Source organism: Ziziphus jujuba, chromosome 9 (genome assembly GCF_031755915.1).
Source record: "Ziziphus jujuba cultivar Dongzao chromosome 9, ASM3175591v1".
Classification (NCBI taxonomy): Eukaryota; Viridiplantae; Streptophyta; class Magnoliopsida; order Rosales; family Rhamnaceae; genus Ziziphus; species Ziziphus jujuba.
In genome coordinates, this window is record NC_083387.1 from 24,886,449 (window position 1) to 24,899,408 (window position 12,960).

Sequence of the window (12,960 nt, forward strand, 5' to 3'; positions counted from 1 at the left end):
TGCAAGGGACGGAGGTAATTATTGTAAATTATAAAAATATGAGAGTCAAATTTACTTTTCCTCATGATTGCCATATTTTTTTTCATTTAATATAAGTTAGTATGCTATACACCATTACTACAGTAATTAGCTAGTTTTTAATGTTACTGTCATCCATTTGATTATTGATGGAAAAGAAAGATATAAAATAATTAGAAAATGCGTAAAATAATAAATATTTATAAGAAGAAGTATAAAATTAAAAAAAAAAAAAAAAAAAAGCTCTTAAATCTAAATGACGTTCTCTATTATACTTTAAAGTTAAAAAAATGCTTTTCTTTTTAAAAGGTGAATTGAGGATCGATGCCCTTATTTTTTTGTTTTTACTTTTAAAAAGCCAAAATATCCTTTTTTTTTTTAACTTTTTTCTTTTTTTTTTTTCTTTTTTTTTTTTTTTTTTGGAATACTTCCTTACATGATCCAAGAGTGTGATATATTGTTTTTTTTTTAAAAAAAAAAAAACATTAAAGGGTATACACTGTTAATAGATTTGATGGAAGTATTATTATTATTTTTTTGGTAATAAGATGGAAGTATTATTATTTGTGGTCAGCAATAGAGCCAACAGTTGCCATAGTACGCATGTCTGTATTATAATAATCTGCATTGTATTATCATTGTACAGGTATAAAATTATATAATAAACATGTATTATATATATGTATTTTTTCTACTACTATATTAAGTAATTTAACAAAAATTAAATTATATAAAAAATAATACTTAATCAAATATTATATTTTAAAATTTTAGTTTTAAAAAAAAAAATTAACAACAAATAATTTGTAAATACAATATTTATAATTAGAACTTCGGTGAAAATATTAGAAAGAAGACTTCATCTATAACACCATGAAAATAGTTTATACTTTATAATCAGTCCCTTTTACTTTAAAAGTAAAATTTACAAAAGAATCAATTTATATAAATATAAGTTGGAAAAAATATAATAAAAACTAATAAAAACATAATAAGTCAGAAAAAAAAAAGAAGAAATTCAAAGAAATAAAAAGTGATTCTTTGGATAAAAAGAGTTATTAAGTGAGAAGGAAAATAAGAAACTGAAAAATAAAAAACAAAAAAAGAAATAAATAAAGAAGAAAGGGTGCTTGAATCTGCGGATACCAGCGCCCCCCCCCCCCCCCCCCCCAAAAAAAAAAAAAAAAAAAAGTTGATTTTGGTTTGAAATAGATGTGGGCCCCAGTCGGTACTGGGGAGATTTTTCTTGTACAATTTAAACCAATGAGTCAATGACCCTTAGGAGGTGGTATTATTTTTATACGGGTCTCACATCAATTTTAAACATTGATTTTTTTTATTTATCAAATATCAAACATTTTTTTTTATTTGTTTGTTTGTTTGTTTTTTTTTTTTTTTTTTTTGGGGTCAAATATCAAACATTGATTTGATATTTGTTTGTTTGTTTATCAAACATCGATTTGCATTATTTAATATCATACAAGGCATTTTATGCAGTTTTATGTCATGTGCCAAACCTACCAATTAAGTGGGTGATAAACTTTTATTTTTATTTTTTGCTAAATATAGACTCTTATTTCAAAGGTCCGTTTGATATAATCTATGAAAATAGAATTTTAATTTATAAAATTTTATATAATAGATATTTTTGAAAAAAAAATTTTATTAACAAGTTAATAAGTATTTAACTGTAAATAAAAAAACTATATTAAATGCATAATGAATTTCCATATAAATTAAAAAAAATATATTAAATACTCATTAAGTTTTCATATAAACTAAAAAAATAATTTTTTTAAAAAAGCATCTAAAACAGATTAAAAAAATTAATTTTTTGATTAACAAATACTTGTTGATTTTTGTCAAATACTTTTAATTTTAACATTTGGCCTTAAAGTAAAATTTTTGAACCAAAAAATAAAAAAAAAAAGGCTTTTAATTCCTTCGTGCTCAATCTCTTTTCTTTATCATGTCGGACTTGTATAAAAGGAATAAGAAGTTTATATAAGTGACTCAACATTTTTTTTAAGGATATTTTTACAATAATATTAGATTTATCAAAATGTTCACCTAATTTATTTATCAAATGATATGGTATGTAATGTGCTATCATTTAATTTATTTATTTATTTTAATTCACTTATCCATTTAAAAGTTCATCTATTAATATTTATGATCATCAATAATATTCAAGTATATATCATTTAGTAAATAAATTTATGAAGATTTTGGTATATGTAGCATTTGCATCTCATCTAAAACTTTTTGGTTGTTTATTAAAAAAAATTTTCTTCTAGATATTTTATATGTTTGTTATATTTTGTTTTTTTCTTTTTTCTTCGATTTATATGAAATGTTAGTACGGGAACTCTCTAAATCAGGTTTTATGATTTATTTCAAGGTATTTTTTTTTTTTTGAACATCATGAATTTGGGAATTTTCTTTCATCTGATCAAAAAGTGTCAGATCTTTTGTGTTGGCATGGATCTCGTATACGGTGACGTGTGGATTTGTTATGTTTAATTACTTTCTCTATACTAGACTTTTCGATATTTTACTTTTTATTTTTTTATTTTAAATCAATAGTATTTCCTCTTGTTGTCGATGATCCAAATTGGATACCTCTATTTTCAATATAATATATATATACATATTAACATTTATCATATCAACAGTCAGTCCAAAAACAAAAAAAAAAAAAAAAAAAATAGGGTAGGTACACATTAACATTTATGTGCCAATCCCATGAATGATTCCCAATCACTTAGCAGCAATGTACAAAATAGTAAGATTTGGAAACCTGGCCACTGGAGAAACGGAAAGAAAGAGGAAAAAAAAGTTAGAAAAGCCACCATATGCATTATTCAAGAAGGTCATGCCACCAAAAAAAACTAGGTAATATTTTCGAGTTTTTTACCATTGGTGAAATTATCAAAAATAAATAAATAAATAAATAAAACCATGAGTGTGCAATACAGTAGGAATAAAAAAGTTTGCAAATCCACTAAAAATAAATAAGAATAAAGCTTGCAGCTTTAGATGAGAGACCAAACCATATTAGAAGCTGAAGTAAAATATTGTGAGGAAATAGAGGAAAATACACAGACGGCGAACGAAAGAGAAAACCGGAGTGAGAGAATTCAATTTTTTATAATTTTCTATAAATATTTTAAATGAGACGTCAATCTCTTATTGGGATAGGAAAAAGGGGGAAAAAAAGACATCTATTTCTACATTATTCTTCAACAAAGTTTTGATAAAATTTTAAAATAAAAATGGTATTTATTATCATTAGCCAGATTGGGATTTACATGTAAAATATAATTTAATTGGTTATTATTAAATAATTTGTTTTTAAAATTTTAAAATAAAATTTAATAAATTAAATATTTTAATTACAATTTACGAAATAAATTTATGATAATCATTAATAATATACAATAAAATCTTTTTTAAAATGATCAATGTGATTTAATACTTGAATTTTTTATTATAATTTCTGCCGTGGGTTAAAAAATGAGTGAAAAAAACTAAAAATAGATAGTTTAAAGATCATCTGATTTAGACATGGAGGATGGGATAGAGGATGCACATTTTATACCTTTAACATAAGATAATATATAATAATAACTGGTGATTCTCATACACATGAGTTGTTCTTTTTTCTATTTAGATTTTGTTTTTTTAAAAATTAAAAAATATCTAAATGATGGTTATTATTTGATTGTAATGGATTCTCATTATTTGTTTATAATAAATATATATATATATATATATATGTTATTTATAACAATATTTGAATCCAATTTCTTCAGCGCTATCGTATCATTAATACAAGCGTTCGTACAACAGATTAGATGATTTTTTTTTAATGAGGAAATGTATAACTTCCATAAAATTTCTATAGATATTATTTCAATTTCAGCTTTATTTTCCTTTTTCCCGGCTTGACTCCAAAAACTCTGCAAATCAAGAAAACTAATTTGTAGGTAGCTGACCGTAAATTGACATTAGATCACATAAACACATCTACAAACATTACAAAATTAAAAGTAACTAAGAATAAAAAATAGAAACGAAGACAGTGAAGGTCCACGATCTTCGAGAGAGAACAGCTATCCTTGTTCCATGTTCGTGTCCGAACAGCTTGATTAACGATAAAGATCACAGATCAAATTTCTTTGTGTTTACATCAAATTTTTCAGAGGACGATAGCATAGGTTCCTGCATAATTTTACATATATATTGGTTAGTTCCAATAATTAATTGTTGAATAATGACTTGTGTGAATTATTCAAAATACATTTCATGTGTATATGAGCTCTATAAACAGTACCATTCACCTCTCCCCTGATGTTTTTTGGTTTTCGGAAAATATTAATACTACCTTAATTTCGTCATCGGAACTACTTGTAGTTGGCAATAAGGAGCTACTTGATGACAAATTATAAGATTACAACGGAGAAAAAAAAAAAAATCAATTGATAGAATTTTAAAACTATTTGGTTGCTTCTTATATATATATATATATATATATATTAATATCACATTGGGATATCCAACAGGTTTTCCCAAATCCAATTCGACCCCACTCATTTCAAATTTAATATTTTAAAAAACTAAAATCCATTTTTAAGATTGTCCACATGGATTGGGTCTCTTGAGGCCCGGTCCAACCCGATTGCCATCCTATCTTAGATTGATGGATCAACCTTTTGCGGGTTGAGTTTGCTTGTTAAAACGCAGAGAAAGTAAAATTTAAAGTAGCAGAATAGAGTGCTAACTTGTGATGGTTGTAGACATGGACAAGATCGAGAATAGTTCCACTGTGACAAGAATCGACAATGGCATGGAGGGTGACACCCTTCTTGAGGGGCTTAACAATGTCTGTATTTATATCATTGTCGAGGATCATTCCTTCCTTCAAAAAATCAACGGGACAAATAGTTTCATCGAATCCATCCTTTTCATCGTCTTTGAAATCAGGCTGCCTTAAGCCATGTCCAGAGAAGTAGAAGACCAGTGAATCTCCAGCTTTACACCCATCCACCAGCCATTTAAGGAAGTTTTTTATGTTTTGCTTTGTTGGAATAAACTACCTTTTCTCATATTCTGCACATAATATATATATTTTGCTTTTCATTATTAAAATTTCACAAACTAATTAACAATTCTTAAACCAAACAAAACCAACCTATATATTATTACCAAAAAAAAAAGAAAAAGAAAAAAAAAACAACCTATATACGTATATACACCCACACCGTAGACACACTATGGTGACATAATATTATAAAGAGAATATGACATTAAAGCAACGTTAAGTATTCTTTACTTTAATTTGCTGTGGGAAAAGAATTCGATTCCCCTTAAGCTTAAGAGAATCTTAAAGAAATAATCTTTTTGCAGAGCATATATCTTTTTCCGTACATTATTCTTGCTTGTATCTGTCTACATCTATATATATATATATATATATATAGATATAACTTAAAACCCATTTGTACTATCTTTGCCTCTATACAAATATGGTCCTGGAGACTATTTTCTTTTTCTTTCTCTATCTTTTGTTCCTTTCTTATCTACCCATCCACTCCTCCTAATCCTCTCTGGATCTCTTAGAGCATCTTAAATGAAAATATGGGTTGTGATAAGTAATTTTAAAAAATTGCTTTCAGATCATAGTGTTTATAATGAATAATAATCTGATGTAGCTTAGACATCAATATGAATGTTCACTTATAAAAATTCTTTTAAATGTGAAGAAAAATTTTCTTTTAAAAAAAATCAAAATTTTCAAAAATGGAAGTTAATAAAAATATATAATTAAATTAATAACCATAAATAACTTTTGTGATATTAAAAAATAATTTTAAAATTGATTGTATATTTATATTATTTAAATTTGGACAATGTCAATTTTTATAACACATAAAAAGCAATTCATAATCATTATTGGAGATGCTCTTAATTATTATATCAAAAATATCAAAGCCCTATTTATTCTTAACAAACAATCAAATTAATAGGTATCCAAATGAAAATAATACCCATGAAGAAAAATAATAATTGATAATTTGTTAAAATAATTTTCCCCCCAAAAAAAAAAAAAAAAAAAAAACAAAAACAAAAAGAACCAAACAAAAAACATGAACAAAAGCAATACCAAATATTGCACAACTATTAAGCTGATTAATTTATTTACCTGTCATGACTCTAATGGACTCAGGAGGATAATGAAACTGATTAATCAACAACTCTTTCATGTTGATGACATCATTAACAGTTCCTTTGAGCCTGTATTTCCTTGTATTGTAAGTCACCACGCAAAGAAGAGCACGCTTATTCGATCGTCTAGCCGTGGTAACAAAGGAGCTATGTATATTTTTGAGAGAATCTGGGTGAGGAGAATCAATCTCCTTGTCTTTCATGTATTTGGAAGCAAAATCTCTCAAGGAGTTACAAGGGCTGCTGTATCTTTGGTGTCAAGCAATTGATGCTGTTGCATATAGAGCAGCGTTGTAACGAAGGTCAAAGCAAGAACACCGCATGTTCTGCACGTTATGGTGTAGTAATCCATATATGTATGATCCATAGGTGCCTGATCAGATATTAACTCCATGCCTGCAGAGGTAATCGGAGAGGCGTGCTGTGTAGATCTAATCATCAATTGTTTGGTTCCTGGACAGAGTTGTAATCTCCAGCTCTTGTTTGTTTTCCGGACATCGAGTTGTAATCTCCTTTCGTTTATTTTTGGGACAGCGCGTTCTAATCCCCTTATATTTATGGATCAAGTAATTGGTAGAAAACATTTCTTGAGGGAAAAAGCTATATAGCTTTTAAGTTGATGATCAGAAAGTTGTAGCCTTGGTGTGTTATGTACGTAAGAGGTGGTCATTCATTTTGAGCACAGCAGAGAAACTCTGAATTGAAACTCATGAGGCTGTCGTAACAAATAAGCATGAGTATTGCTTCTTTTTTTTTTTTGCATGTTCATCTTATGAGGCATTTCATCTATATTTTTTAAGTGGCAGCTGAGATATTTTCCTATGGACTTCTGAGGAGAAAGAAAGATGAATTAAAACAATATGTGAGGGTGAATGAAATATATGCGAAGACACTAGCTATGATGCTACTAGAAATAGAGTCGATATTTAATTGAATAGTTCTACATGGATGAATTGGATTCCTGCATGCGTGCTTTTAAGTATAAGGTTCCATTAGAATGATAAAACTAACGGAAATCTAATTTATTTGGAAAATTAATGATTTTTCTTTGTTTATTTTGAGGTGGAAACTGTAAATCAAAGGAATTAGATTTCCACCTTTACGAAAAAAACATGTAAAGAAATTATTCCCTTCTTTTAAAACATCATTATAAGATTTCAATGGGAAATAGTTGTATATTTTTTTAAATATAAATTTATTCTTAATTTATTCAACAATATTAAATTTAATTACTTATCAGTTTTAATTTTCTTAATTATTATCAAATATAAAAGAAGAAAACTTATTATTAGAAAATTAACTTCTAAAAATCAATTTTCTTTTTAAATTTTAACGCTTTCAAAATAAAATTTAATATATCTATTTGAAATGGCTCATTTTGCACCAGAAAAGCCGATGTACGAGTAAAGATTATTTTTACTTCCCTACCTAGCTACTTTAGGTTGGAAGGTAGGTTCTGGAGGAAAGCTCTAGACACGTTTCCATATTTTGTATTTGGAGTAATTCACTAAATTCTCTCCACCAATGATTAAAAAACTAGATAGTTGAAAAATCCAATTTATTCTTTTACCATAAAAATTTAGAAAGAAGACTTCATATATAACACAATGGAAATAGTTTATAATCAATCCCTTTTACCATAAAAATAAAATTTAGAAAAGAAGCAAGTTCTACAAATATAAGTTGGAAAAAAATATAATAAAAACTAGCTAGTAACAACGTAATAACTCAGCCAAAAAAAAAAAAAAACAAAAAAAAAATTCAAAGAAATAAAAAATGATTGTCTGGATAAAAAGAGTTATTAAGTGAGAAGTAAAATAAGAAATTATAAGCTAAAAAACAAAAAGAAAAGAAAAAAAATTATAAAAAGTTGGTTGAATTTGTGGAACCCAGCCACAACAAAGAAAAAAGGTTGGTTTTGGTTTGAAATAGATGTGCGCCCCTGTCGGTATTGGGGAGATTTTCTTGTGCAAATTAAACCCAGACCCTTCAAACATTGATTTGATATTTGTTTGTTTGTTTATCAAACATTGATTTGCAGTATTTAATATCATATACAAGACATTTTGTGCAGTTTTATACTATGTGCCAAACCTACCAATTAAGTGGGTAATAGACCCTTATTTCATCACCAAAAAAAAAAAAAAAAAAAAAACAAAGACTCTTATTTCAAGTCGTTTGAATTTTATTATTATAACGCCTATAACATTAGAAAATGTGTTTTTTTCCCCAGTAAAAAAAAAAAAAAAAAAAGTTCTTTTAATTCCCATATGCTCAAGCTTAATTTTCTTTATCATATCTTACTTGTATAAAAGGAATTGAAACTTTATATCAGCCACTCAACATTTTTTTAAAGAATATTTTTACAACAATATTAGATTTATTAAAATATTTATAAAATTTATTTATTAAATGATTTGTTAGGTGATGTGTAGCAATTAATTAGTTTTTAAATTTATTTATTTATTTAAAATTTACCTTTTTATATTTAAATTATACAAATATGATCATCAATAATATTTTAATGTATATTATTTGACAAATATTTTGATATATGTAGTATTTACATCTTATTTAAAACTTTTTTTTATTAAAATTTTTTTTCCTAGATATTTTATATCTTTGTTAGATTTTGTATTTTTGGATTCATATGAAATGTTAGTACGGGAACTCTCTAAATTAGGTTTTATCATTTATTTCAAGATTTTTTTTATTTTTTTTATTTTTTGAGTATCATGAGTTTGGGAATTTTCTTCCATTTGATCAGAAAGTGCCCTATCTTTTGTGTTGGCATGGGTCTCATATACAGCTACGTGTGGACTTGTTATGTTTAATTACCTTCTCTATACTGGATTTTTCGATTTTTTATTTTTATTTTAAATCAATAGTATTTCCTCTTACCAATGACCCGAATTGGGATACCTCTATTTTCAATATAACATATATATATATATATATATATTTTATGTCAGGACCCGTCCAGAATTCCTTCCCCGGAACCCTAGACAAGCCCTGATCCCAGGGAAATACTACCGAACCTTCCAACGGAAAATCCGGCAGCACCTCCCCTAAGGGATTTACTTACCACAAATTACCTGCACTGAAAACACACTTCTATAAACATTCCCTTATTCCTCCCGCAACTACAAATTGATTCCACAAATTTCAGCACTTCAAAATAAATACAGTAATCCAGTGCAAAATAAATACAACAAGAGTGAAGAAATAGTGCAACTGCAATAAAAGAAGAACAGGGCACAGCACGAACTAAAATAGCAAGGAATGTCAGATCCGCTCCGAATGAACACCGACAACCTGGTACCTAGAGGAACGGAATTTAAGAGTGTGAGATGCTAATCTCAGTGAGTGACCCTATCTACTACACACTATAATACCACCGTAATAAGTAGATAAATAATAATAAATTGAAATAATAATTTCTCTCAAAACCCTTACATTCTCTCAGTTGGAAAAGTTCCCCTTTTAAAACATTTTCACAAAACCCTTTATTCATATTCCCCGAAAACCAAGACATCAAATAAATACCAGAACAGTAATAGTTAATTTTTAATTCCCATACATTTTCAAAACATTTTATTTTTAAAACACAGTTCTGAAATCATTTGATGCACCCACTATATACCAATGGCGCCAGAGTACCCAGCGTCCCGAGGTACTGCCAGACAGGAGGTTATAGAGAGAAACCGGCATACGGTCGCGTGGCGTCCCACTGCGCCGCTGCTAACCTGGTGTCCCGGCCAAAGGGGGGTGGCCGCCCTCTCCGATGGCATCCACAGGACACCCTCATAATATCAACCGCGCGCTACTCACACCCACCTGCGCGCTAATCACATCACCTGCGCGCTAATCACACCCACCTGCGAGCTAATCACAACCGTGTGCACACTAACCATATCACATATACCATATCACATAATCAGAACACCAGTACGTGCACGGTGCATCTAAAAATCATAAAATCCATAAATTTAAATCATAAAACAAATTTCACATTTTTCATAAGCATAGCGGGCATAATCCATCCGCTTGAACCGGGAAATTCTCCACAATTTCTTTATAATCAATGCCATAAATTCCATGATTTTCAAATCCACCAACTCCCAAATCCATCAATTCAAATATCCACATTTTTCCAAGCATAAATAATTTCTCGAAATATCATAATCAAATCTCATAATATTCCACGGGCATATTTTATAAAAATTGAAATCACCAACATAACCAAATATTTTCCTTGGAATTTGAAATTCAAATCGTGCCCAATTTAACATTAAAACCACACCAATTTCAAAATTCTCAAAACCATAAATTAATTTCACATGGCATAAATTTGTAAAATGCACATTTTCTTAAATCCAATAATTTCATAAATAATTCCACAATAAATCCAGTAAATATTTGGCACATAGGAATTAAATTCCAAATATTTAAATCACATATAATATATTCACCAATTAATTTCCCAAAATTAATTTGAAGGTGGGTCACTCACCTAGAGCACGCAATTAACCCATGATCCACCACGGGATCAATTCTACGACTCACCGGTGCTCCTAGAACAAAATTCACAGACAGTCAAATAAATTAATATTTTAATCGGGTAAATAATACCCGGTACCCGGGGGGTCAAACACAAACGATAACTAAAATTTACGAATCATATACCGAATCGAAGCTCGAGTGATGCTAATCACAGATCCGGTCTTAATTTCCGAGGATCGTACTCGACGGGGTCGGAATTTCGCCGGGAAGCTTTTCGGGTTTCGGCTCCACAATTCTCCCAAACCATCACGAATTGGCGGAAACGGAAGCCGGATTCGGGTTCAGGAGGTCGAACACTGCAGACTGGAGCTGGCCGGAATTTCGGGTACTCGCCGGAACAGTAATTTCCGGCAGGCCGCCACGGTCACCGGCAACCGTCGCGGGCGGTGAGCCGTTGGTGGTGCAATTTTGCAGACTTGTAGATCGTGAGGAGAGCAATCCAACGGGACCGGCGGTGAGCAAAACGGAGGTCGGACGGCGGAGAAATCACCGTTTGAAGATTTCCGACCCCTCGCCGGAAAACGCTCCGATCCCGGCGCGTCGGTGGTCCGATGGCCGTGATTTTTGGTGGGTAGGCCGGACTTGAGGAGAGGGTGATGGGTGTACGGCGCGTGTACTGTATATCGGCCGGAATAGGGTCGATTCGCGGTGGCCGGCGGTGGAGGGGAAAAACTCGCCGCCGAACTTCGGAGCTCCGATCCGGCGCGTCCGACGGCCGTTCGCCGTGAAATTTGGAGGTTTTGCCGGAAATGAGGTGGGCAATCTGGATGGCCGGCGCATGTACAGTAGCTAGGCCGGAAAACTTGAAAAAGTCCGGCGGCCGGCGGGTCCTCTCTCTCTCTTTCTCTCTCCTCTCTCTCTTTCTCTCTCTTCTCTCTCTTTCTCTCTCTTCCCCGAGAGTTTTAACAAATAAAAACCCTGTGTGACACTGTTCATGCCACGTGGACCAATCAGAAGCTGACACGTGGCGTTACTGTGCACTAAAGCCAAATATATTAAAATAATACGGTACCCGGCGAATTTCAAACGTCCGTAACTTTTTAACCACATGTCCGATTTAAGCGTGCCGCTAGTCTATGAATTCATATCGACGAGTACTTTACAACCATACAAGAGTCAACTCAAAATTACATCACAAGAAAAAGTCAACTCCCGGCACCTTTTGGACAGTTTGTACCGCAACTTGTTTCATCCATAGCTTTCAAACCGTAGCTCCGTTTTCGACGTGCTACTAGTCTACGGACTCAGGGCGTCATGCACTTCGCCACGGTACCCTAGTCAACTTGAAATTCCCACTAGAGCAAAAAGTCAACTTTTGACCCCCTTCGGTCAACGGTCAACTTCGGTCAACGTGCACGGATTCCGGTGCGATTTGGGACGAGGTGTTACATTTTACATTAACATTTATCATATCAACAGTCAGTCCAAAAAGAAGAAAAGAAGAAAAAAGGATAGGTATTAAAAAAAATTAATAAAAAATAAAAACAATATGAAAAAAAAAAAAAGCACTAAGAGAAACGGGAAAGCCAATAGAGGGAAAAAAATTTCCAATGTTTCCGGGAGCACTGAAAATTTGCTCCACTAGAAGAAGTTCAGCTCCACATCATTAAACCGATATTGTACTTTAGTTTCGTCATTGTTTTGGAACCGTTTGTAGTTGGCAATAAGGAGCATTGATGACAAATTTTAAGATTACGATAGGGAAAATCAATTGGTACAATTATAAAACTAGCTTAATCAACTGCTGCACCTCAACATTTACTTTTCCTTTTCCAATGGATCTCACTCATCTAAAACTTTTCTTTTTTAATGGTTTTCTTTTAGATATTTTTTATATTTCTTGGATTTCTTTTTATCAGATTAGCATGAAATTTTTAGTTTTGGAAACTCTCTAAATTTCATTTGATGATTTGTTTCAATATACGTATATACTTTTGTCATTTACTTAGTTCGAATTTGGAATTTTTTTTTTCATCTGATTAAAAAGGTTTTCTTATATATTTCCTGTAACTGTGTATAGCATATATAGTCTGAAATTAATTATATATGAGCCTAGTATATAGAGTTTTGATATGATAAGGATGAGAAACTTATGAAGAATGGCATACATAGTGAATTGCTGTAGGAAAAAAAAAATTATCTAACTTTTTT

The 12,960-nt window shown here is 30.6% G+C and overlaps 1 protein-coding gene across 1 annotated transcript; it reads right to left on the reverse strand.

The window, feature by feature from the left end:
- Window positions 1-3,838: 3,838 nt before the first annotated feature.
- Window positions 3,839-7,125, reverse strand: LOC107421517 (metacaspase-1). The gene is given in 3 exon segments (XM_060811647.1): window positions 3,839-4,242; window positions 4,803-5,130; window positions 6,224-7,125. Coding segments are annotated over 3 exon segments (591 nt in total). The 5' UTR covers window positions 6,450-7,125; the 3' UTR covers window positions 3,839-4,205.
- Between the last annotated feature and the right edge of the window lie 5,835 nt (window positions 7,126-12,960).